The sequence below is a fragment of the Annulohypoxylon truncatum genome (genome assembly GCF_022578515.1).
Source record: "Annulohypoxylon truncatum strain CBS 140777 unplaced genomic scaffold F4807scaffold_8, whole genome shotgun sequence".
NCBI lineage: Eukaryota > Fungi > Ascomycota > Sordariomycetes > Xylariales > Hypoxylaceae > Annulohypoxylon > Annulohypoxylon truncatum.
This window is the reverse complement of record NW_025953794.1, coordinates 487953-513590: the sequence shown is the minus strand read 5'-3', so window position 1 is coordinate 513590 and position 25638 is coordinate 487953. Positions and strand designations below refer to the sequence as shown.

At 48.1% G+C, this 25638-nt stretch overlaps 8 protein-coding genes across 8 annotated transcripts; 3 read left to right on the top strand and 5 right to left on the bottom strand.

The window, feature by feature from the left end:
* Nucleotides 1-155: 155 nt before the first annotated feature.
* F4807DRAFT_458132 (uncharacterized protein) lies at nt 156-5132 on the bottom strand (the record flags this gene model as incomplete). Its single annotated transcript, XM_048001155.1, has 4 exons — nt 156-1961; nt 2016-3737; nt 3795-3870; nt 3925-5132. 4 exons carry the CDS (start codon nt 5130-5132, stop codon nt 156-158), a joined length of 4812 nt encoding a protein of 1603 aa, XP_047856447.1.
* A 437-nt stretch (nt 5133-5569) lies between these two features.
* On the top strand, nt 5570-7778 carry F4807DRAFT_472778 (prion-inhibition and propagation-domain-containing protein; the record flags this gene model as incomplete). Its single annotated transcript, XM_048003041.1, has 2 exons — nt 5570-6544; nt 6597-7778. The coding sequence occupies 2 exons, from the start codon at nt 5570-5572 to the stop codon at nt 7224-7226; spliced, it is 1605 nt and encodes a 534-aa protein (XP_047856446.1). The 3' UTR covers nt 7227-7778.
* Nucleotides 7591-9657, bottom strand: F4807DRAFT_458130 (DNA lyase; the record flags this gene model as incomplete). The annotated part of the gene is made up of 5 exons (XM_048001154.1): nt 7591-7712; nt 7784-9274; nt 9328-9506; nt 9561-9573; nt 9630-9657. 5 exons carry the CDS (start codon nt 9655-9657, stop codon nt 7591-7593), a joined length of 1833 nt encoding a protein of 610 aa, XP_047856445.1.
* Nucleotides 9658-10826: 1169 nt separating this feature from the next.
* F4807DRAFT_416909 (mitochondrial cytochrome c oxidase subunit VIa) lies at nt 10827-11952 on the top strand. Its single transcript, XM_047997179.1, has 4 exons — nt 10827-11205; nt 11265-11289; nt 11459-11626; nt 11694-11952. Exons 1-4 carry the CDS (start codon nt 11034-11036, stop codon nt 11737-11739), a joined length of 411 nt encoding a protein of 136 aa, XP_047856444.1. The 5' UTR covers nt 10827-11033; the 3' UTR covers nt 11740-11952.
* A 169-nt stretch (nt 11953-12121) lies between these two features.
* F4807DRAFT_416905 (uncharacterized protein) lies at nt 12122-16373 on the bottom strand. The gene is made up of 2 exons (XM_047997178.1): nt 15362-16373; nt 12122-15294 (listed from the first exon to the last, which is right to left on the bottom strand). Exons 1-2 carry the CDS (start codon nt 15838-15840, stop codon nt 12699-12701), a joined length of 3075 nt encoding a protein of 1024 aa, XP_047856443.1. The 5' UTR covers nt 15841-16373; the 3' UTR covers nt 12122-12698.
* F4807DRAFT_381665 (uncharacterized protein) lies at nt 16334-21986 on the bottom strand. Its single transcript, XM_047995791.1, has 2 exons — nt 21573-21986; nt 16334-21519 (listed from the first exon to the last, which is right to left on the bottom strand). The coding sequence occupies exons 1-2, from the start codon at nt 21805-21807 to the stop codon at nt 16607-16609; spliced, it is 5148 nt and encodes a 1715-aa protein (XP_047856442.1). The 5' UTR covers nt 21808-21986; the 3' UTR covers nt 16334-16606.
* Nucleotides 21987-23126: 1140 nt separating this feature from the next.
* On the top strand, nt 23127-24559 carry F4807DRAFT_458126 (uncharacterized protein; the record flags this gene model as incomplete). Its single annotated transcript, XM_048001153.1, has 6 exons — nt 23127-23322; nt 23382-23438; nt 23490-23554; nt 23614-23996; nt 24062-24157; nt 24253-24559. 6 exons carry the CDS (start codon nt 23127-23129, stop codon nt 24557-24559), a joined length of 1104 nt encoding a protein of 367 aa, XP_047856441.1.
* A 365-nt stretch (nt 24560-24924) lies between these two features.
* Nucleotides 24925-25554, bottom strand: F4807DRAFT_458125 (uncharacterized protein; the record flags this gene model as incomplete). Its single annotated transcript, XM_048001152.1, has 1 exon — nt 24925-25554. One exon carries the CDS (start codon nt 25552-25554, stop codon nt 24925-24927), a length of 630 nt encoding a protein of 209 aa, XP_047856440.1.
* Between the last annotated feature and the right edge of the window lie 84 nt (nt 25555-25638).

Sequence of the window (25638 nt, the reverse complement as noted above, 5' to 3'; positions counted from 1 at the left end):
GTGGCTGGCGAAAACCCCTTTTCTCTTGACCCCTCAGACCCCTTAGAAATAGGGTAAATAAGAGGTTGCCTAGGTAATCCACCAATTCCACTAACTCTACGAGAGCTTTTGGTATGTCGACTAAGTCGTTCCGAGCCCTGTCTCGTCCTACACGTCTATTGACTAGACTGAGCACCAGGGCTCTCCTCGGAACGACGAGATTCCGAGTCAACAGATGTCGTTGAAGATCCACTCGTTCGGATACCTGCGTCCTCAATTGCTTCTCGAAGTACGTCAAGACTTCTTTCGCGGCCGTTAGACGACGCTACCTCCAATGGCGTGGTATTTTGCGCGACCATATGCACGTCTGCCCCCTTCCGAATCAACGCTCTCACCATTTCCGGCTTGTCGTGATGGGAGAGGCAGAAATGTAAAGGGGGGATCCCATCCCGCGTCTTGCCATTCGGGTCTGCGTCGGCCTCGAGGAGCAACTCCAAAATAGAAGGGCTCCGATCCCCGATGCTGACGTGAAGCGGCAGCAGACCGTCTTCAGGATACATTCGGTCCACTTGTCCACCATGAGCTACAAGAATATTAGCCATGTCATATTTTCCATGGATAACTGCCTGCTGTAACGGAGTCAGACCCTCCCAGTCCGTTTGCTCAACATCGTCTATGGCGTCCATCAATGCTGCTAGATTTTCCGAATCATCGCTTACGATGGTAGCATGAAGTATCTCTCCCATGAAACTTCCCACAATGGTGGTGACTTCATCATCGTAGTGATTGCTACGGTCGAGGTTCGGCTGTATATTGACAAAACAACAAGACATGTTTGATTCGGCACCGACACTGTCCGATGTTGTCCGTGGTGAGATTGATAGCTCCAAGTACTGACGGCCTGGGTCATGGTGTACAATACTGATGTCCTTGCCTTTGCCTTTTCGGTCGTATGTGCTAGTCTCGTCCTCCCCGCCGCAATAGAGTGGCGGTTTCTCGTGCACGATTCTCATGTTCGTTTTGTCAATGAAATAGATCACTTCTAGCAATCCCCTGATCCTTAGCAGTGTCCAATTTGGTGGCAGCCGCCACATTTCGCGCACGCGGAACGCAGCATCTTGCCTGTCGGCTTCATTTCGATTTAGGTCATTCCGTTTTAGAAGGAAGGATTCCATGTCCGCTTTAGTAGATATATAATCATCCTTCGAAAATGCATCCTTGAGTACTTCATCAAATTCAGGAAAGGGTTGTTTTTGTGTTTCTCCTAGGTCATTTCCAGATAAGTTCATAAGTAAATCATCTAAGAGGCCACCTATCATGTTATGAAAACTTGGTTCAGTATCCAACGGTCGTTGCATTGAGCTACCGCCACCACTTGATGAGATTGGTTGGGGCCAGTCTCCATGGAAATGACGGCGCTTGAAGAGGGCAGCCGACGAAAATTTGTGAGGTACTAGGTGCTCTCGGGCGAATGAACCCATGGTCTCTATAGCCCGTCGGTAGTTTGCCGCGGGACTGCTGTCTGCGTATTTCCGTAATAAGCATATAGTCGAATTTATATCCTTCCTCCATTTTTGCATTTCTAGGCTACCTGCCGCTTTGATACCTTCTGGACAGGATGTACCGAAGTAAAGATAGGCGAAGTCGAGCGCGGACATTCCTTGCGTAGCACTCCGGGCATTTGCATCAGCCCCCCGACTTAGAAGAACTTTCACGGCTTCAATGTGCCCGTATGTAGCTGCAATTTGAATCACCTTCATCCCTTGTATACTAGGCTCATTGATTCTAACCCGAAATATGTCGAGGTCAAGCAAGAAATTGAGAAGCTCCGCCTCGCGAATCTGATCCAATAGGCTAGGAGGCCTGGGTCGACCGAATAAGTATGCCCAGATCGGTATATCATTCGGGCCATAAAAGTGTATTCCATTGTGCTTCGCAAGCCATCGAAAACCATCCATGTGGTCGATGTGGCCATTGATAACCTAGTGTAGAATCAGGGAACGAAACATAGAATCTCCGGCAGAATTTCGAGAGACTAGTTTGGCTAGATCGTTAGGGCACTGAGACGCAATGAAGTCTGCGACAGTCAAGTGGCTCTTACGAAGTGCCTCAAAAAGTGGAGTGAAGTAGTCGCCCCTAAGTCTAGACGTTGTTACTTCAATGCCGCTGTCAAGGAGCACGCGGATCAAATCCGTGTTGGGTTGCATGAGACATGCATGATGAAGCAAAGTGTACCCTGGCTCAAGCTCCTCAAATGCCAGGTGTGGGAAACTTCCTATTAGGAGTTCGAGGCATTGGGGAGAATTGCACTCAATACACATAGCCAATGCTCGAGGTAGAACCTTTCTCCCTACCCAAGTGTGCCCGGGATCCCTTATACAATCAAGGATAGCAGAATGAGAGCCATTTTGTTGAAGATGGTGAAGAAACAACTTGAGTCCGATAAAGTCGTCCCATTTGAGTGTATTGAAGAAAGGGCAGCCATGCCCAACTCCCTGAGTTGGATCTGCACCTTCCTCGAGGAGAATTTGTAGGCATTTCTCGTAATTAGAATCAAACTTGCTACCATGTATCGCCCGCCGCTCATACTCTGTGGGACCATCGCGAGACATCGTAACGATGAGCAGTTCCTGAAGAGAGGACTCATTGATCTCCCAAGGGTTGGCACCATCAAAACACATTGTTGGATTTTCCCGGAGTAAGGCAAGCAAAACTTCGCCCATGTCGTGCTGTAGATACCTGAAACTCAGGGATAGAACCGTTGAAAAATCAGGTATGGGAGTTTCAGCCTCAACATGAAGACAGAAAATAGCCATGGCTAGCATCTCCTTCCCATGGATTATGGCTGACGATAGAGAGGAGTAAGACGCAGGCGACGGAACACAAATTCGTTCCAATGGCTCACAGCCAAGAATAGGCGATTTGCACGGGAGTAGACTGTTCAACATGGCTCCCCTCTCAAAAGAGACCCTTGCAAGTGGCCTGGCTTCATTGTCTACCAAGTGCGGCAACTCATGTAAGAAGCTCGGTAGGATTTCGTCCAGGTCTGGTGTTACAATGTTGCCATCAAGAATCTTTTCTATTTCCGTGATAAATCCTGCCTCCAAGGCTTGCCGCGTAGTGATTTCTGGTTCTTCAACAGGACGTGTTACGCGATGTGTCGTGAATATATGGAGGGGAAACGTATGTTCTGACCCTTCTTTCAGAATCTCGTTGTTTAGATGCCTCGCTTGGATAATTTCTCGTATAATTCTGAAGTGGTCTGGCCAATCTGTAGAAAGCCGTTGCAATGCCGAGTTCGAATGGGAAAGGGCAAGTAGTGAGAGATACAGCCGCACAGGAATTCTATTAGTTGTCCCTCTATCCATTAAAGCAGCGAAATGAATGGCCCTCTTATACCCGCAGAGTGCAGAGATACGCATCCATTCGGACGCTTCCTCTAGGTCGCGCCATCTGCCTTCGATGGAGTGTACATGTGCTAGAAACCAAGCCAGATTCTGTAATTGTGCGTTCTTGACGAGATCAGCTGTCTTAGTATTAGATCCGAGAGCAGCTGACGTAAATATACGCTCAGTAGCGTCGTGTAAGCATTCGATGAACTGATCATGAGAAAGGTCGTTCAAACCGTGTTCTGGGATGTCCAGGTTCTCATTTGTGATATTGCCAACCAACGAACTCCCTGCATTTTTGAGGACGGTTGAATGCTGCTCAAAGATGAATTCTCTGATGAGTGCGACTTGATGCTTCATAGCGATATTCTAATGCAAGTTTGGTAAGTCCGGATCAAGTAAAGAGTTCGAAGTTATGTCACTTACCATACCAGATCCAAAGCTTTTTCGATCCGTTGGGCATTCTTGAGTGGAACGGTTCCCTGTCACGTTGTCTTCCTGTCTTCATACAAGTTAGCCACAACGTCCTCTCTTGAGGACATTAACATATACCTACCGTATATCTCGGCCTATCCTATCTCCAAAAGAAACCAAGAGTTGAACTAAGTCTTCAATTTTTGGTCGCTGCCAAAAGTAGGGATGCAGTGTTGGTGTCAAAATATCAAGCAGTTCGGACCTATCGAGTGCTCCTGTCCCCGTGTTGAAATTCTCCATAATGCCGTTGAAGAGTTGAATACACCCATTCGGAGAACTTTTGATTCCGAATAGAGTAGATTCTGTAAGTAAACCACCCGGATATATATTGGTGTACCATGAGAGAATACAAGAACTGGATGGTTCCATATTGGCCTCGCCGTCTAGCCTTGCCCATAAACTAGCTACGGTGAGTCCAAATGAAAACACATCCGCCTTCTCCCAATCGATGTCGTGGTCTTTGTTCACCACCTCTGGTGCACTCCACAAGGGAGTGAAATGAACTGGTTCACCAGGAGAGCTGCCCCCAAAGTCAATTAACTTAGCCGTAAGTTGGCGGCAAGGATCGTTATGGGCCTTGATAAGCACGTTATCCGGCTTCAGGTCCCCATGGACAAGCCCGGCGCGATGAATAGCTCTAAGTCCAAGCGCAATGTCAAGTGTAATGTGTCGCTTCTGTATAGGTGTAGGCCCAGGGTTCGCCTCTCGTATGATAAAGTCCAAAGAGCCATGTTCCCCTAGCTCCATAGCCATGATGGGGAAACGACTTTCTTCCTGCCATCCGATGAATAGTAGCTGTATAATGTTGGGATGGCCACGAAGGGCTGGGTGGCAGAAGGATCGAATCTCGCGTAAAATAGCTTGGTAGACTTCACATCTATAACTCCTAGCCGCTTTCGAGCCAGAAGCGTTATCGTAACCGTGTGGTCTAAATGTCTTCAGTGCAATAGTGGATCCTTGCGGCACGATGTGGTTGGTTTCGTAAGTTGTAACGTGTCGGATCACGTCTGATGTCAATCCGCTGCCGAGGGAGAATATACCATGTAAAGGTTGTGTCTTCTTGACAGGATCGACACCAAGCTTATCGAACTCGATAGATGGGATGTGGTGTTGGATCAACGCTTCGACAATCTCAATGAAGATGGAGTAGTCCGGCGGATTGGCAAGCGCATTGTCAAAGTCTTTGATCTGACTCCACAGAGAAGAAAACAAGACATTCTCTCTTGAAGACTGTTCTCCAGGTTCGGCGGACGAATCCAACCGTTCAGAACGAATCGTTACCGAAGACATTAGTGGCGATGGTGTAGAATCTGGAAAGAAAACTTCTTTTGGAAACGAAAACAGTGGTGAAATTTGCTTTATGGTTGTGTGAGATCGAGTCACGTATTTACCATGAGGCTGGCCACCTCAGGAAACTCGGACAGTGGCTGCAAGTGATAGGTAGGAAATGACATTGCCTTCGTGATTTGTAGCCATTCGTGTTCAGTTACCCGAGCCTGCTGCCCAATTCCTATAACGTGACGTCAACATATTGGTATCGGGAAGACTTGTAAAGGGATGTGCGATTTTGAACGATGTAACATGATATGTGCTGCGATGGGATTCGTCGGTTGAAATACACTGCCCTGCCATAGCCTCAGTTCTTACTATCTATCCTCTTCTACCAGCTTTGCTGACCATCTTCACTTACTATCTTCACCTATTGTAGTTAATTTTTCCCATTCAATATGGCCGAAGCAGCTGGGCTCGCTGCTGGCGCAGTCGGTATTGCTATAGCCTTTAAGGGGGCCGTCGACACGGCCCTCTTCATCGGATCCTTCTTCGATAACGGAAAAAGGGAGTACGGCTCTGTCGCCCTCGCTTACCACATACAAAAAGTTCGGCTGGAACTCTGGGGTAACCAATGTAAAGTTACGGACACTGATGACGGCATGCTTCGCGAAAAGCCACTATTCATTAAGGATGCAGTCGTCCGTATCCTAGGACAAATCGAGAAACTGAACGGAGAGGTCAACTTCCTGGCAAATAAGTACGGCATCGTCACATCTATGACCGACGTACCCGACACCGATCTCAATAGGAACCTGCATCCGGGTAGTGATTTGGTCAAAAATATCGCAAAAGAGGGTTCAAGGGAGCCAAAGCTCAAGTCAGTAGTCGGCTGGGTAATCAGAGCGAAGTCTGACTTCAAGGAGAAGGTTGATGAAATTCGAAACCTCATCACACACCTACAAGAGATCACCCTCCAGCCAAGGGAAATCCAACTCCTGAACAATAGCCTGGAGGGTCCTGTCCTGGCACCAATCCGCCGTGAAGATTTTCCTGAATTATTGGTTGAACTGGACACGGGCACTCGTCAGTCACTGGCCCTCTCAGCTCATGCTAAATTGCTCCAGTCAAGGATTTGCCTGAATTCCACGGGTTCGGTGACCTACATCGGCCAGCAGCAAATAGTGCCTGTTCGGGGTTCGCCAGGGCCGGACAACATCTATTCCCTCAAGCGCCATGATGGACAGAGTCTCACAGTCCGGATTGAATGGAATAAGTTGAGTGCTGGTCCCGACACACAGCAGTATATCGACCGCATCAATTCGCTGGGATACATCCTCGAACGAGTTAGTGAGCCAGCACTGCGATTGCCGCCATGTTATGGTGTTTATGATGATATGGAATACGAGATAAAACATAAAATGAAGAGTCGGGTATGTTTTTGGGCTTCCTAGCCCTAGCCCAGGATATATGTCCAAATATCAGGAGGATGTATATGACGGCGACCTCCTTAGCCACCCGCCCATTTCACTGAGCGATCGAATAAAGCAAAAAGGTCCCATACCACTTCTGGGGGAACGTTTTCAACTCGCATACACCCTTGCTTGTGCTTTCAGTCGTTTTCACGCAGCAGGATGGTTGCACAAGGGATTCCACAGTGGCAGCATTATCTTCTTCCATAAGCGCGGTGGACAAGGTGTCGATGTGACTGAGCCTTTCGTCACCGGCTTCCAATACTCTCGCCCACAAGGCGCAAGCTCTCTATCCTTCAGCCCGCTCGACAACAAAGGCCTAGGATATTACTACCACCCTGATGCACATAAGGGCTCCACTAGGAGGCTAGACCTCTATAGCTTAGGGGTCGTCTTGTATGAACTTGGCCGATGGGGATTGCTTGCCGATCGAAAAGAACAGCTTGGCAACCGGACACAGTGGCGGAAGTATTTGTTGACGAGGGGCTTCAAGGATCTTGGGTGGAGAATGGGGGACAAGTATCAGAGTGTTGTCAAAACATTGCTTGATTGCGATCTACCACCCGACGATGCTGACCATGAGTACTTTGCGCAGAAATATTTGGAAAAAGTTATGAGGCCCTTGAGCAGCTGCAGTGCTTGATTAGCTGGATTGATGACGTAGATCAGGTGACTTCCAGATGACCCTTCCTTGTCACGTGTCTCGCGTGTCGGGGATGTGTTGCGTTGCCTCTTTTGGGACAAGAGCATTGGGAAGAATTCTGTCATTTGTACCTAAAGCCATAGATTTCCTTTCTTCGGTCAGTTGAATCTTTTGACCTTTGCATAGGTATTAGGTGATGAAGGATGTTCGACGGACCATTAAGAATGAAACAGAGGAGAAAAGATGTAGTCTGAGAAGATGTTCGAATCATTGGATAATTATATTTGTTAGAAATTCACACTAGCATCCAGCTTGGGCATCATTTAATATGCGTTGGTATGAAAGGTTAATACAACCTCGAATCTCACCCTGCTTGCGATCCATTCCAATCGCTACTCCATATAAATGTCCCACAACGCCACTGTGTCCCCTTTTCCTTCTCCCCTGATGGCCCAATCGGCCGGGGGCAAATGAAGAACGACCTGCCTAAAACGAAGTTAACCTCAGAATACATATCTCGCGGAGCGTTGGGAAAGTTACAGGTCGTGTCAGCTTACCTCGGTTAACGCCTGGCTTCTTGGTCACTAAACTAATACAGTCCTCCCCATGTTCACATCTAGGCATGACTCTTTTGCCGAGTAGCTTGGACCAAGATTCCTTGGACTCGATGGGATCGAATACCCTTCCGGGACTAACTGGCTCAGAAGTATCTTTCGCCTCGTCCGTGATACTGGATTCTATCGACGCCTCAACATCTGAAATGCCGTCAAGCCCTCCTATTGACTTGGGATCTTCTTTCATTTCAGGAGTCGTGCTTGGACTTGCTGTAGTTTTAGGTTTGAAGAACCCCATTAGGCTGCTCTGTCCCTTTGAGGATGGTTCTTTGGTCAATGTTGCTTTCGTCTTCTTTTGTGGTCTATTGGCGGATGTAACACCGGATGGTGTGCGCTTGAGGCCACCCGCCCTGGGTTTAGCTGGCGAAGGTGCTGAAGTTACCGACTCTGGTTGTGAAGCTGGTGTGCTGGCTGGTTCTTCATTTGCCGATGGTTCAATTTTGGCCGGTTCTTGGCTAGGGTTTCCTGATGACTCACTGACTGGCGGCAATGTCGATTTTGGCGCTACGGGCTTCTTGAAGAACATATCCTTGATGCTTCGTCGGCGATCAAACTCTGGAATAAGCTTTGCCGACAATGGTAGAAGGTCTTTCGTAGTCCAATCCCTAAGCCGAACTCCGTCCTTGAAAACTCCGGGAGGATTCATGATATCTCTAATATGCACTTCTTTCCCATCAATATTCACAATATCCTTCAATGTCGCATAGACAGGACAGTGATCGGAGCCCATGAGCCCCTCTTGAATATTTGCGTCCTCAAACCAAGCCTTCATATCGTTACTACAGAGAACATAGTCGATTCGACTGCCGACGTTGGCAGGCCGTGTATTCTTTTTGGTATCCCAGCAGGTGAACATTCCCTCGCGAGTAGGGTGGAAGAGTCGACCGAGGTCCCATAGTACCGCCTCCTCCCTATTTTCATCCCTTAGACCGCGTACGTGTCCTTCGAATACAAGCTGGTTAAATAGACGCCGAGACGGGGCGGAGAAGAAATCTTCAATAGTCATTCCTTCTTTTCTTAGCCGTTCAATGAGGTTAGAGGTATCAAGCGATGAGCGTATAACGTTGAGATCGCCTGTCAAGACGACTCTCTTGCCCATGGCTATCAGGTTACGTATCCGAACGTCCAACGCGTCAAGAAAGCCTAGTCTGAAATCATCTCGAGTCCCATCACTATTTGCTGGGCTGTAAGTTCCGATAAGAACAAAAGCGGGAAACTCAAGAATGACACATCGCCCCTCAGAATCAAGCGCCACCTCGTCAGCTAGACCTGCTAGTTGACCCGGTCTCGGATAGCCCCCTATTTGCTGATCGGGAGAAAGATCTCGGAATTTGGTCGAAGAATTTGGCGGACATAAAACTCCGATTATTCCCTCTTCTGCTCTGATTGGCATACATACTGAATTTCGTGTGTAGATTGCTACACCGGCGTATCCTATGCTTCTCATTAAAATCTGACACTGGAAGTGCTAGACATAGTTGTCATACCTTTCTTATGCTTAGGGAGACTAAAGTAGACATCCCAGCCAGGTACCAATACCATGTCATCCTGAAGATCTTTGCGCTGGATCTTAGTCTCCTGCATGACAACTATGTCTGCCTCAAGGATATCGAACATGGCTTCGAAAGTCCTCTTTTCTCGCCATGGTTGATATCCGAACGGATTTCTATTATAATAAGTTAGAACTTATAATTTTTGCTGTAGTAAACGGGACACATACCGAATGCCGTTTACTACATACAGAGTTAGTAAATCTGGATACATCATGGAACACCTCGACGAAACTCACCATTCCACGAAGTGATGCGGACCCCCATATCGCAGAAACGTGTCTAGAGATCTAAAGGAGCTTTAATGAAGTTGAAAGTACACTGTCCATTTATCCTTGGGCTCATGTCAATTGCCATATCACCGTCGTTCGATACGCGCTGGGATAGCATGAGATGCACTTCCATTCGGAGGGGCGGATTCACTATAAAAGAAAGTGAAAGTGGTTGAGTTGTGCTGCATTAACAGTGTAAACATGCATAAATTAGAACTCCTCCTTTTATCCGATAAAGCAAACGTTATTTTCATAAGATTTCCGCTACTTCCATTTTTATATATTAACAAGCACACGCAAACAGAAAGGAAGTCGCGACGCAGTAACTTTAGAAAAACAGGTAAAACTTTCTGTAAAAAACAGGTAAATCCATTTTTAGACTAGTTCAAAGCTATGACACTAATTTTATTGGTTGCCCTTAGCTCCACAAAAGGCCCACCTTTATTTCATTATTCATTAGCTGGAAAATGTAAATTCGAATTACTTAAGCAACATTATATAAGCCGAAAAATAGCCCCGCGCCTAAGTCACTAACACTTTAATAAAATTTAAATAGGTTTTATTCAAAGGAGCTTTTATAATTAAAATATATATAATTTTGAAGCTCTTAATTCAACAAATCTAACGGTATGATTTTTATCCTATTGCATTAGCTTTACCATGTATTATTAATGTTTAAAGTGAGCTAGCAATACCTAGTAATAGCACGTGATATCCCTTAACTCTAACGTATATGCTTACTTAGTTATATGAATTTTTTATAATATCTTAGTCATTATACGTCTGATACAAGTGCAACCAAGATCAATCGATTCCTCTCATTAATCTCTATCTAATGGTATATATTTCATTTTTTAAGTAAGAACTCTTTATTGTTGCAAAAAAGCTGCGCGCGCTGTCTCCAGCTTAGAAGCTGATTGGTTTAAAGTGGTGTTGCGCTAGTCTAAAAATGGATTTACCTGTTTTTTAGAGAAAGTTTTACCTGTTTTTCTAAAGTTACTGGTCGCGACGTCCCGTCCCGGTCAAAGCGCCAAAGTGACCCGAGATCCCGTGACCCACGTCATGATTTCATACCCCATGCAGCCCATGCCATTTCAAATTACATAATCACCTTCCCGCCATATCCCCGCAGATTTACCGAGGCCCTCAGTCAACTCTTCACTAGCTCTAGTCAAGCCAAACCAAAAACTCAGCCAATCAAATTAGACCTGACCTCATTCGACAATCCAATCCGTCCCGTCGAAATCAGACCACCGAACCTGACAGAAAGAAACCTTAGCCAAGTACATAAACCTTCACGACGACGACGACAGGAAAAAGAAAGCTCCCCTCTGAAAACAAAACCAAGCGACGACGACGACAACGACGACGATGTTCCAGCGACAGATCCTCCGCGCGACGCCGCGCCTGTCGGCCCAGCTGCGCTCCCCCGTCCTCCGATCGACGCTGCAGCGCCGCCTCGCCTCGACCGAGGCCAAGACCACCGAGAACGCCTTCGTCAAGGAGAGGCAGGCCGTCAAGGAGCACGCTTCTGCCACGACTGGTGAGTCGAATTACGTGGGGATGTCCTGGGAGAGGGGTTGGATCGCTGACCGTTCGCAGAGCTCTGGCGCAAGATTTCCATCTAGTAAGGAGCCGCCCGTTCCCCTGCCCCGATATGCGTTCCTTAGCAAATATCGACCTACATGAGAACGATGTGGTTTGGGACGTGTGCTGTATTAGTCCGAAATTATGGACTAGATGGAGATGGATCGCAAGAGACCCAGAAAAGCTAACAAAATACCTCAACTCCCCAGCGCCGTCATCCCGGCCCTAGTCCTCGCCAGCGTCAACGCCTACAACCTGTGGAACGAGCACTGGGAGCACTGGTCCCACATGCCGCCTCTAGAGGAGCGCGTCGAGTACCCCTACCAGAACATCCGCACCAAGAACTTCCCCTGGGGCGACGGCGACAAGACCCTATTGTACGGCTTCCCTTCCCTTCCTTCCCCTTCCCCTTTCCGTTACTCGCTACTGACAACAGATGAACAGCTGGAACAACAACGTAAACTACCACAACAAGGACAAGACCACCTAAGATTCCGCAAATTCCGATGCTAGTATAGGTTATGGTTCTGCGAGGATAAGGTAGTACTGGTAGTAGGAGCAGATAGGAAACTTGGACATAATAGAATAAAGCAGGTCGCCCTTGACAGGCAAGACGAGATTGTGGTATCTCGAATGTTGTAGATATGCCATTCCCTTTGTTAATCAAAACATCATATCAATCCAATCATGTCCATATTTGCAACATACCTACACTCATACGTACATGTCCACGCCTTCTGCTCTCAACTCTATTCGCCTAAGTCTCTCCATTTCACGTAATATTGTTGATATGACTACCTTTGCTCGATCGGCTTGAATCGCGAAAAACGGCGTTGACGTATATCCATTCATATGTACAGGCGAAGAAAAAGTAGAGGGAGGTAGCAGTTACTTATTCGCTACACTACACTACGCTACACTACACAGTACACGATGCAAACGCAAAGCGCGAAGCCAAACTCAGAAGTCCCGATCCCGAACAACGTACCTAGTTAGTACCTAGTATCTAAAAGTAACCCTCCCTCGACGGTAACAGTAAAGCCCTCCCCCCCCAAACACCCCTTAAAACCCACCGACCCAGTTGTTTGCAAATGTATTGTATAGTAGGTACCGAGCTTACCCAAAAATTCCCTTAAAAAAATACCCCCTCGCCGAGACTAGAAAAGAGACGTGATGTAGATTTTCGTCTCTCAACCAGGATAAAAAAATACCTACATAATAATAACAGCGGATAATGGGGTAGGGTGTCAAGCATGCTAATAATCCCTAGTAAGACCGCATGCCCTGCTGGCTAGCGCGGTATGAATGTAATGTGTACAATTAACTCCGTCCGTCCTTCCGCATGCTCGACTGGAAATTTGATAGGTATCTCTGTGTATATGCGATGTGACGCATTCGACTTGCTTCATCGGATGCTTCGCCGAGTCTTGTTTCGGTGGGGTTTAAACCTCATTTCGCGGGCTCGATGGTTTCCGGGCCTGGATTATCTACCCAATTCGTAAACCCGTCTTCATCTTCTTCCTCCTCTTGCTGTTCAACCTGTTCGTGGCCATGATGCTCGCTCTCCATTTCGACTTCTGTTGCTCTCCTAGGCGGCAAAACCGGCGGCGTCTCGCTTGTCGTCGAAGTCACCTCTCCATACATTTCCACATCCACCTCCATATCGATCAAATCCTCACTGCCACCATTCGTGCTGACATCCCTATCTGTAGCTCCATCCAACTCCTCAGCATCCTCAACCCAGGGCCTCATGTAAGCGGGAGAATCCTCGATCTCGTTATCAATGCCATTCCCGTTATCCTGTTCCCCTTCTATGATTCGTATAGAAGGGCTATTCGGTTCCGAGTCCGCATCCGGTGCTTCGACAATTAGGACATTATCCTCGTAGCTACCATCGGGACCGGTTATGTGAATCTGAGATACCCGCCTGCGCCTCGACGGCAACGGAGGTGGTGGTACGGGTCTGCGTTCAACTTTAGTATCGCTCAAGTTCCCCGTGCTCTGGCGTGATATCGCAGGAGGAGGAGCGATAGGTTTCCGCTTCGGCATGCCCATCGGTCCGGCCTTCTTGCCAGGTCCGGGTAGCGGTGTTCCGGGGGGCGGCAAGGGCTGACCGCGGCCCATAGGCTGGTTCAAGTCAACCGGGGGATCTGACGGTCGCCGCCCGTTGACGCCATTTCTTTCCGTCTGCCTCTGTATAGCGTTGAGGCCCCAGCGCTTGGCGGTTGCGGCCGCATTAGATACGGCAGCCAGGGTGTTCCGCTTACCTTCGGGAGTTACCCCGTTAGTAGAACCCGCCGGCGAAGGATTTTCTTTTCGCGAAAAGAAGCCCCTTCCTATGGAGCTATTGCCACTTTTGATTGAATTTCTGCTGGAGAGCGCAGGCGAGGCTGGGGCAGCAGCGTCACTTTCTGCGCTCCCTACAGAGGAGGAAGTATGCCGTCTACTTGGCACGGTAGGAGTGTGTTCATCCTCACGACCTTCGGGGACTGCTCCAGATGACGAATTGGCAGAACCGTTAGCCGGTTGGGCAATCGACGACGTTTTTGCGGGTGATCCAACAGGTGTATGTGCAGGTGAATTATTCTTAGACCTAGCGGATAAACTCGCCATTGTACTAAGTGCATCATCGCGATCCGGAGGACTCGATGAAGGTCTGAAGGTATCCGCGTGCACGGGGTCCGTGCCAACAATGGGGCTGGATATCGATATGGAACTTGACCGAGCGGGACGCAATACCTCAGATGCGGAGCTTCGCGGGCTCTTTATATCAAGAGCTGTTGTTGATGCGGACGCGGACGCGGATGTGGACGCAGATACGCTCGGGCTATTGTCATTTGGTAAACTCTTCTTCGAGTTGAGTCTTCTGCCCCAGAATCCTTGTGGCTGAGTTGTCTGAGTTGCCTGAGTCATCTCTAGAACAGGCACACTATGGCTCTTCTCAAGCGAAGGCAACTCAGGGGGTGTAGCGGTGCCTGTCTCCTCGATCTGGCTAACCTCATCCACATGCCCGAGCTGAGCAGCGATAGCTTCGTGATCAGGTGATCTTTCAACGGCGTCATCGCCTTCGAATATCCCGCCACGCCATTGTTTATGTTCGGTATTAAAGAATGGGATATCATCCCAAAACGGCAATACCAATGTCTCGGCTATCACCTCCTTAATCCTATTTTCAATTTGTCGAAGGATAACCGTGTACGTAATCTGCCTCGAGCTCACAATAGGCTCGATGCTCATCTCAATCTTTGGCATGGACTGGAAAGAGAACCACATGCGATTGCTGGGAGGTGGTTTTATCTTGAATAACATGTGTCCTTCAAGCTTCCTTAACACCACTGCGAGTATGATATTGACCTCTCTCGTCTTGAACCGAGCGCCCAAGTCGATACGGACTGTAGCAGCGACTTCCAATCTGAAATTGCCAGTATACTTAACATCGGCCTCCATTCCACATTCACCTTCGACGCTAAAGTCTTTCAATTTGGGATTCATGAAATACGGTGCTGCGTCGCCGGTGTCGATGCTCTGTATCCTTAAACTCGAGAGAAATGACGGTCGATTAACGCGAGATATCTTCTTCGTGATCCTCTCCCTAATGAAGTTTTGGATATCCTTAGTCTTGTAGATACCGAGGAATATCCTCCCAATAAAAGCATTCAGCCATCGCGTCTGCAGGTGATCCTCGGTAGAGTGTAGTTTTTGAACCAACGATATAATGTTCTTGACGTCGAACTTCTGGGGCTTTGGGGCTAGGTTCTGGCCAGTAAAGGACTGCTCCTGGTTTCTAAGTAACGAAAAGTAGAAATCCTCCTTGGCAGAGCAGTTCTCGGAGAACAAATAGAACGGCTTCGACACCTGTGCATCAGGTGTAATATCTTTCCCGTCCGTCTTCCTGCTCAAGCACAACGCATTCCGCTTAATGAACAATTCGCCCTCGGGTGTGGGATCCCCTCCAGAGTATATGCTGACGTCGTGGTAGGCGAGAGAAATAACGTGCCGGACCTCGAGCTGCTCGTCGTCGTCGAATAGCATCAAGTGACCGTGTCTATCATCGATAGGACGTTAGCTACTGTATTCCCCGAAACCTGTGTCACACGCCGCTAACAACGCACCTGAGTACGACATAGAACACATTTCCAGCCTTCTTGGGTCGCTGGCTAACGCTCTTATTATCATCGAGAGGGTTGGGGGTCGGCTTCCTGTCGAATATGCTCCTGTACATGGACTGGTACACGCTTTGACTCGGCGCGGCAACGGTCGTCGATCCCACAGGGGTAGAACGTTCGATCGGTTTGGCATTGATGCCCATCGGGGTGTATTCACGACATACGGCGAAGTAGCCCGCTGCTACATCGGACTCGGCGAGGAGGCGTTGTCTCGACTCTTCCTTCTGAGCTTCTCGGAGGGCGGTTGTGTCGTCGCCAGGTTGAACGATGTTGTCAGCGTCGTTGGCGTCATCTCGAAGGGAGTCACCGTCTCGAACGGGGAACATGTAATGCGCATGCAGCAGCACAGCAGCTAGGACTAGAGGAATGAAAGTGACACCACCAAAGAGGTAGGTCAACAAGAAACCGGACCAAGTCATACCCATAGCTGCTCCAGCTTCGGCTGCTTACAAGGGTCAGCAGGATGCGGAACTGCTAACCTTTGCGGCGGCCGAATTTCGAAGACCATGGATAATGGCTTATTCTTCCCTCCCGCCGAGAAATAAAAAAGAGGACACCAAAGTAATGAGAACAAACACAAGAAGTGGAATTGGAAGACGTGTAAATTATTCCTATGTAAAGAGTATGAAGGTATTATGCAGAGTTGGGGGATACGAATATGAACAATGATAAGATAAAGAACATCTGCGCCGGTTAATGAAGCTTAAGCTCCAACGTATTGCTGTATTGCATGCATGCTAATGGATGTACCTAGGGAAGCTTAATAGCGGCACCAGTCGGTTAAGAAGGCCAACTTAGAGCTCGTCATAGTGGAAGGAGCCACGTGGGGTTTTTATAGCGCTTTCGTTCGCGGGGACGTGTTGGTACGGTAACACCCCTGTAATTAACTGTGGCTGAAATAACCCCTTTCAATCAACATACGACCCAGACTCTCACAAGTAATAAAGCAGACCATCTTAGCAATTTATATGTTTATAGCCTTATTAATTCATGTCTCTTAATCATTAAACTTGTTCAGATAGGAAAACCCCAAGAGTGTGAGGACGAAGAAATGGAACTCTGTATGCTCAGCTCCTTAACTCCTATCGTAGTATCCATCGTAGTCCTTATTCTGAACTCCATGCAATGCCATGCTATACCCTCATAATAGAGTCTGGATGAATGCATCTTCAATTCATAGACAACCTTTCCCTACCACCCTAACTCCTCCCTCTCAACCTCCCCATCTAAGAGCTGCTTCACAGCCGGCTCAACCACGCTCCGCTCCGTCCTATACCTAGCCTCCTGCTTCATCCGTGTATAAAACACGGGACAATCCTTGCTATCGCACAGCACCTCATCCAGCGGCGCCAGCCCCGCGCAGCTCTGGCATATCTTATTCACGTCCGCCAGCTTCCTCATCTCGGCATTAAGCTGCATCTGCAGCTTGATCAGCGAAGCCGGCGCGTTGCGGCGACACCTCGCGCACGCCGAGGACCCCTCGCCGCGCCTGTTCGTCCGCGACCCGCAGACGACGCACGCGGCGGCCCTCATGTACGACTCGAGCGTCTTCTTCGCCGCGGGGTTCTTCCCCGCGGGGTCGACGCGGCGGATCCGCTGCACCTTGGGCATCTCGTCGTACCACTGCCGCACGTTGGCGCCCATCAGGTTGAAGATGCGCTCCAGCGGCGGGATCAGGTTCTTCGAGATGTAGTACTCCGCGTCCAACTGCAGGTGCGAGTTGCTCAGCAGCTCCTCGGGCGCCACGCACCTATCGATGAGCCGCGCTCCGGGCGCTCCCGAGACGACTACGTACGGCACGCGTTCGCCGTACTGCGGTTCAGCCCGGGCGTCTTCGAGCATTTTCTTCGTGCTGATCAGGGCGCCGGGTGGGGGTGGGCCTCGGTCGCTGTAAGTACCTAGCCTGACTTCCCTTGCGAAGCAGAAATCTTGCATCGAGACGGCCCCGCGCATGATCTTCTCGCATTGCTTTTGGAAATACGATTTAACTTGGCTGAGATCGGCGGTCTCGAAGAGGAGTTTAAGCGCCTTCTCCTCTATCATCTGCTCCGCCGGCGTCCCGTCCCTCCTGACCGTCTCAATACCCTTGGCGTCAAAGTCGGGTTTTATTTGGTCCTTGCTCTCGTACTTGTAACCGACGTAGCGCTTCTTTGCGAGTAGCACACACGGGTGATAGACTTTCTCAAACTTGAGCTTTATTGGCCGAGGATTCATATCGGTGATGGCTTTAGAAATCTCATTACCGATGTCGAAAGCTTGGTCTTTGGTCCTGCCTGGCAGATAGATAAACAAACTGTCGGTATCGCCGTAGACAACTTCTGCTTTCCACTTATCTACTGAATGGATGAGGGCTATCGCTCTCTCAAGAGTCTCGCGCCCAGTTTGCACAATACTGTCCGCGATTTCAGAGCAAGGCATGCGGCCCGAAAAGGACGCGGACGTGTATCCATACGTAACATTTGCTAGTAGCTTTAAGGCGAGCTGCCGATTGTTTAGGAGCTGCTGCAAAGTTTTGTCGTTTTTATCTTGTTTCATTCCGCTCTTTACCATCACTCGTGTTTCCAGGATTTCCGTCAGCATCTTTGCGAGTAATGACTTTCTAATCTCTGGTTTACAGTACATCATACCATTAGGCGATATGTTGATGTAGTCTTTGAGAAGCTCCAAAAGTCCTTGCTGCCGCTGATAATCCGTGAAGCCCATCTTGTTCGTGCCTCGCCAATTGACGATTCGGCCGAGAAATGTCGAGTAGCAGTAATTATAGGCGATCATGACGCTAGGGTAAAGACTCTGGAAGTCAAGAACTATCAACGGACTGTTGTAAAACGCGCTTTGGGGCTCCATGACAAGAGGCAAGCATTCAAGCGCATTCTGTGCTCCAACTTGTTTCCTATCTGGAGACACTAATACGAAGTTCTCCGGCTTCGCAATCCTGAACATGATTGACTCGACCTTGAACTGAGATCCTCGAGAGAAGACAGAGAAAAAGTCCACGCCCAAAAGTCGTGCCTGTTCACTCGTTCGTGGGATAAGTTCATTCGCCTCGAGTATCTCTATGTCGAGTTTCGTCCGGGTCAAGCAGTATCGAAGGAGCTTGCTCAGGTCCCGGTGCTTGCCCCCAACGTACCATTCCGTCAACGTATGCCAGGGGTAATGTGGAATCCGTCGGTGCAATAAATGCCAAACGACATTCTCCATTGTGTACTGAAGTAGATTAAGCTCCGATCGCATAGCTCGCCAGATATTAATCATGTGTCTGCCCGTGACTCGAATCGTGGAAGTGGTGTTGAAGCCCCATCGATCAGCCTCCTTTCCGAAACGCCCAAACGACTGGCTCTTCATTCGTGAAAACTCATCACACAGATTATAATCGTATTTCAATCTTGCTCGCTCGATCAGGTATCCCCATGAACTGCCATGAACCTCGTATCCTGTAAGAATATCTGGATCATGCGTCCTGACAATCTCGACCATCCTAACCATTAAGTCGAGTTCCGACGTCTCTTCAATGATCTCAGTCCGGATCGGGCTCTCTTTCTGCAATCTTCGCGCTAGTAATCCATCTTCAGAGAGTACAATAATGCCAGACTGTACTGAGAGCGATGCACTATCGCCTGTGGCAAAGTTCTCATCTGACTTAGAACACCAGAAAATGCATTGAACCTCGTCCTCTTCCGGGTTAGGAAATAGCTTGCCCCGGGTGTTAACATGTATCTCCAAACTCATCGTGCTCATATACTGCGCTTCATGCTTGACACTCGTCGATTTCTTCTTCTGGGAGTATTTGAATCCATGCGTATTTTTTGGAGTCGGACCATCGATTTGGGACATGTATGGCTTGAGTTCGGGGTCACGGATCTTCATTCTGGGCTCTTGCGAGTCATCCACTGTACTCCGAATTTTTGTCCACCAACTTTGTACTTCATCAAAGCTAGGTGGAGGTTCCGCAATTTCCCAACTCCTCAACGAACATTCCTGACGTAATTTGTTATAAACGCGCTCATCTCTATCAGTATCATAAGACATCTCAGATTTCAACCCATAATTGACCGGGGATTCCCCTGTCGGGTCGAAGTCAGGGAGGTAAGGAAGAGTATTGCCTTCGAGACGAAACTCCTGGCCGGCGTATTCCCGTACTCTTTGGGGTACATCTTTCTCATTGCTGTAGAAGGCATCTTGGTATATGACATTAGGGCGACCTAGACTATCCATAGTTGACAGAACTTCGCCCATTGAGGGTGGAGGTTCATCAAAAATGAAGAAATGTGTTTGAGGTCGAGGGATGCAGCCAATATCAAGGGGTTTTCTCGTGTCATTTTCCTTCGTGCTATTCGAAGCCGAACTATCAGGCTCTAGCCTTTCCGTATGCAATGTCGAATCCTCACTAGTTTCTCCTGTCGTTGTCCATGGCTCAAATGTGACATGCTTTACGGGCTCTCCGCCTTCACTCTTCTGAGAATTGGTTTGCTGACTTAGGCGGAACTTTGTGCTAGGATCGTTGGGGTTTTTGACAACTGGAAATTTCAGGGCCTGGTTCCCGGACCCCCTAGGACCGTTTTTCGATTTTGGTTGCGTGGTCTGCGGAGGTTTCGTCCGTGTTACTTGGTCCACTGGCCTTCCTGGAGCGGTTGTCGGCATCTTCGCATTCATGCTATTGACATCCGTAGTATCAAGGAAGCCTACACGTCGACGTTTGGATACCTGTTCTCTTAATAACGACGAAGACCGTTTCATAGCTCCATTTAGATGAGTATGTTGTGAATCCCGAGGAACCTTGCTTACTAGTCCCTGTTCCCTCGCAGCATCGAGCAAGGCTTCAGAAACGGGTATGTGAGGTCGACGTGCTAGACGTAAGCAACTGACGTGCACTCCATTGACCAGTACTCCTGGAGGATTTTCCTTATCTGATCCGCTACTCATGTCTGGCAATTTGTGCTGGTTGGACTGATCTGGCGAATTACCAGAACTCCTTCCAATGCTATGGTTCGGCGGTTTTCTCATGGTTAATGGTCCTTCGCTATTTGGTTCCCTGAGGTTTGGGGCTTGAGGTTTCTTTTCTAGGTCCATATTAGAGACCTTTTGTTCATCCGAGTCTTCTGGGAAGATACCATCATCGTCCAGTTCAATATCACGGATACGGTCATCATCCACGAAAATGCTACTGGTGGGGTTCTCGTCGTTTTCAAAACGTTGGCTTGTTACACCAAGAGCAGAGTCCAGATTTCCAGGATAGAGGTCTTCGACCGATTGCAAAGTAGTTTTCACAGTCGCTTCCAAAGGTAGGATCGATACAAAAGAATCGAAATTGATCTTACTGCCGTCTCTTTGATCCTGTTCCTGCCTGATCAACCCCTGGATCTGGTCCCTGTACTCTTCCTCATGTATCCATCCAGGAGGTTGCGAATGACGTGGATCCGCAGACATAGATACTAGTTCTTCTGGAGAGAACGGGCTACTTCCTGGTGTTCGACCTAACATCCTTCTTTTCCGGCGTTTCGTCTCGTCTTTCCACAGGCCAGCCATACTGTGAACTAGTTTCATATCGGAGGATAAAGGATGTTTCCTTTCAACGAAGTCGTGATGAAGCTGCCTCTCCTTAATCTCATGTCGATTAAGGATATCTTGAACACATATATCCACTTCAATAGAACAATGACTAGCGCGAGGAAGATCCGCATCGTCCGTGATGAAGGTCCTCGATACTGATTGACTGTGCCATATGTGAGGTAGTTCTAAGCCGTCTTCGTAATTAGGCACTGGAGCTCTGAAGAAGACCTTCTGGGTTTCGATGTACCCGCATCCGTAAAGGTTGTAATCAGTCATGAACTGCAGTAAGTATTGTAGATGGACCTCATAAGGTTGGAATTTCCGCTTCATGATGACGCCCTGTTGAAATAATTCGGCAAGCCGAGTCATGACTAAAGGGTTAAGCATGTAAATTTTGAGATAGAAGCGGTAGCCGACGTGAAACCCGTAAAATGGTATCCCCTTGACAAGAGTAATCCTCGCCACATACTTGCTCTTGCCGTCGTAGGCATTGCGACGGTAGCTTACAGCCAGGGCATGGTCGATGGATAGATGAAGCCGATATATGTAAGCACCCACTAAGATGCCGAGTCAGAATGATGGCTTCACCCAGTTTGTATATATGCCTTACCATCGTCGGGGAGCAAACTCCCGTCATACTCGATATACAGGTACGGGAAGGCACCATGGATATGAGCGCATACCTTCTGGCCTGTTTCTGTCGATCCGAATACCCTGATGACTGGAACCCTGGGCTCCTTACTCAATTGGGACGGGTGAATATCATTGCGAAGTTGAGGGTCATATTTGGTAGGGATAGCTTGATAATGGTCTATGCAATTCAGCCGCACGCGGAAAACGTCCATGGCGACTTAAACATAGTAGCGCCGGCGCGACTGGAGAGTGCATGGAGAAAGAATGCCTACCAAAGGACTAAGCATAAGCCTGGCTGAAGCATAAATACCACATAGTACTAAGATAGTACTAAGAATGAAAGAAAGCTTTGCCCTCGAACGTTGTCCCTCATTAAAAGACAAACGCGTCGGTTAAGTACCTAGATGATGTAGAGATAGCGATCGCGACGCGCTATCATGTGCTATTGTTAAAATGACGTTGATTACTGATTAGTGAATCAATACGCTTACATGAATAATTATATGGTTGTCCACTTTATTTATTAAACTAAACACATTAATAACCAGCCAACAGCCCCTATTCAATTAGGTACCAGTAACGCTGAATCAACTTCCAGATACTCTAGAAGGACAGCTGAAGCCATAGAAGCCTCGCAGCCATTTATGCAAGAGTACCTACCTGAGTTGTAGCTTTATGACCTAAGCAGCTAAGCTATGACTAAATACATGGAAATGGCTCTTCCTTAAAAATCACAATTCATTCTGTAGGGTTTCAGAAAACACATGCATATGTTAATATCGCCTCGATTTCAAAGAAGACATGCCTCCTATCTTAAACTTATACACTATTTAAGCGGAACTCGAACCTTCCTCTCAATTCAATAATTCCCACTCATAATTAGGTACATCTATAGTTCGAACGTTCGATACACGCCATACGAGCCCACGTTTTGATGTCCCTCGTGGCATTTTATAATAAAAATTTCGCCAAGGAATCCTGACTCAAAATCTGACTTGGTCATCATCTTCAAAGCTCCCGGATTGGATCTCGATGTTCCCGTTCGGCATGCAAGGGTAGGATTGACTCCAATTCTGCAACCCTACTGGTGAATCCTACGAAAGTCTTCAAATAGCATCCGGCCAAGCGTCGGATTGTATGGTAAGAGCAAAGGGAACTATGGGGTAGGACTATGCAGGATTCAACAGCCTTATCTGCAAGCCGAGACACTCGTATATGATCAACATGGAAAATGCCCTACCTACCAGCAACCCCGTATTCGTACGTCACCTAAGACACACCTGCTATTTAGAAACTTCCCCTCCCAAAATAACTCAACGAATCTTCAAAGAGATTTCTATCTGAGTAGTATCGTCGAATATGAAATACTTAGGTATTTACAAGGGGCTTGATCTGCTGCCTTGACAACTCGACGAATGCGCCTCCTCCCCACCCCCTCCCCTCCCCTCCCGGATTAAGACCTACTATAGCCCACGAACTTGTAGACCTTGCATCGTCTGATGTTTTCGAGATACTCTCAGTGACCGACAATATGAATCAATCCGATTACACGCAGATTCCAGCGGTCCCGCCGCCTGCAGGCCAGACGTCCAACTTCGTGGATCCCCCCTCACAAGAAGCCACCATGATCGCAGTTAGCACCGTCATGATGGCTCTGACTCTCGCCTTCGTTTCCCTGCGCCTATATACAAGCTTTCGTGTAACTCGAAAGCCTGGCCTTGAAGACTGTGCGTTTTCCCACGCCCCCTTAGCATGACGTGAATGGTGGGTAACTTATCAAATTTAGGGCTATGCATCGTGGCATTGGTCTTGTCTTTCGGTCATATCAGTGGCGTCCTACTTCGTAAGTGACACGACAACAGTCCAACTAGACCAATGATTAACTCAGCCGCAGTAAGTCATAAAACACGACACATGTGGGATGTGCCGCTGAGCTGGTTCTTGGACGACTACTGGAAAGTAAGCCACCGGGTCCACGCATTCATCAAGTCATCCTCTCACAACAAGCCCCCCTTTAGATACGGCTTTTCGCGAACCTGTTCCAGTCATTCGCGTACTTCTCCTCGAGGCTGCCTATCCTCATGCTGTACCTCCGCATCTTCGGTGAGACGAGGGGCTTCCGGATAGCTTGCTACGTGTGCCTCGCCCTAGTCTTCGCCGTGTCCCTAGTCGCGATCCCTTTGCTCTCGTATTACTGCGCGCCGTTTCCCAGCGAGGGATGGCACTCGCTCGCCGTCTTCGCCCGGTGCAAGAATATCCTGAACTGGGCCATCATACAAGGGGGGTTGGATATCTTTCTCGACCTCTACATCTTCATCTTGCCCCTGCCTATCGTTCTTAGGTTGCATATGCCAAAAAGGCAGAAGTTAGGCGTTTTAGCTGTGTTTTTGACGGGTTTCTTGTAAGTCGCGCTTTGCGTCCGATGCCTGCGTTTGGCGGCATTGGGGCTGACCTAGGCATTCACAGGGCCGTCCTTGCGAGTGTAGTCGGCTTTTACTATCGTTACCGACTTACATATACGAATGACGTTAACTGGAACGAGGGTATATACATTTGTACGATGTAAGCCGTCCATCCAGAATTGTCCTCCTAGACTCTACCCCTCCTACCTATTTTTCTTCCGGGTCACCCTGAAGCCAAGCTGAACCTAGAGCCAGTATCGTCGAAATCAACATTGCAACCATCTGTAGCTGCATGCCAGCGTGTTACGCCTTCTTCAGACACATCACCGAGCAGCGCAGTTCGTCCAGCCCGGTTCATCATGTCCTACAGCCCGAGCTTCCCAATACGTCTTCTACGTTCTTCGTCAAACAGGATTCCCCTGCATGGCTACCGGAACTTAGCCTTGTCGAGCTCCGTGATGTTAGAGAGGACGGCTCAGGCAATGGATTACGAGATGTAGAGACTGAGCCTCTATCAAATGACTCCGCTCCTCATAAACCAGGAAGCTATCATGTAGTATGAGATTCATTAATCATAAATTTGGGTAAGAATTTAGCGAACACTGATGATATTTATGTTTGGGGCTAAAGGGGTATTGGTATATAGTACTACAGAGTTTAAGGGGTTAAGATATCCTTAAGTAAATGATTCACATTCCTACTGCTCAAGTTGATCGGACATTCACAAGTGTTTCTATATTATAAATGCAAATTAACGTAGTAACGTTCGATGTTTATATTAAATATTATGGTATAGAGCTCGAGTCCCTATTTTGTTACATATCCTCAACGACAGCGTTGCTGGATTCTTAGTAGTCTTTCAGGGAACTCCCTTCCAAGGGCCGTCCAATCTAATATTTTAGATTGGCAAATTCAAAACTAGATAAATTAATCGTCGAGTAAACCGTTGGTGGATAGAATTTCGTCTAGGTCTTCGATCACGAATTCGATACCCCAACCATCTTGGATGGTGTCTTCTGCAACCTTTACGATATCTATGTCTGGCAAATCCACCCTTTGGTCGGCTTTCTTTGCCTTGGAAATCTTCCGCACGAAATGAGTCAACGCACATCGGCCTAGGGTCTTCCATACACACTCGCCCCATTGCACCGAGGGCCAGTCTCTATCTATTTCAGACAATACCTCGTGGATAATATATAACCCGACCTCGCGGCGCCAGCGAAAAATCATCCTGGCCAAAAGTTGGCAAATCAACTGATCGACCATGTCATACATTTCTCGACAACTGTAACCTACGTTGAGGATCACAGTTTTTAGGATGTTGTAAAGAGTGCGTGTGTTTCTAAACATTTCCCGCGGTGCGCTTTCTACGGCTGCGATGGTCTCGATCATGGAATTTTCGGTATTCCATCGACAATGCGGGCAAAACTCCTCGACGGTGTGATTGGTTTCGTTCTTCCAGTCGTTGGGATACTTGTACTGCAGAACGATTTTGGTAAGGAGCTGCAACCCAAAAGACTCCTTGCACCAGGGGCAACGTGAGACACTTACAGTCATGGTGAAATTAGAATTGATAGTATGGGAAGCACTAGTGATGTTAATAGTGATAATAGCTGTGATGATAATGATGATGAGAATGGT

Excerpts from the sequence above, each read along its gene's own strand:
- F4807DRAFT_416905 (XM_047997178.1), bottom strand. The coding sequence starts at position 15,840 with ATGGGTATGACTTGGTCCGGTTTCTTGTTGACCTACCTCTTTGGTGGT. Across the intron at positions 15,295-15,361 it reads GTGTTCTATGTCGTACTCAG|ACACGGTCACTTGATGCTAT; the intron begins GTGCGTTGTTAG and ends TATCGATGATAG.
- F4807DRAFT_416909 (XM_047997179.1), top strand. The coding sequence starts at position 11,034 with ATGTTCCAGCGACAGATCCTCCGCGCGACGCCGCGCCTGTCGGCCCAG. Across the intron at positions 11,206-11,264 it reads GCACGCTTCTGCCACGACTG|AGCTCTGGCGCAAGATTTCC; the intron begins GTGAGTCGAATT and ends GACCGTTCGCAG. Across the intron at positions 11,290-11,458 it reads TGGCGCAAGATTTCCATCTA|CGCCGTCATCCCGGCCCTAG; the intron begins GTAAGGAGCCGC and ends TCAACTCCCCAG.
- F4807DRAFT_381665 (XM_047995791.1), bottom strand. The coding sequence starts at position 21,807 with ATGGACGTTTTCCGCGTGCGGCTGAATTGCATAGACCATTATCAAGCT. Across the intron at positions 21,520-21,572 it reads GAGTTTGCTCCCCGACGATG|TGGGTGCTTACATATATCGG; the intron begins GTAAGGCATATA and ends TCGGCATCTTAG.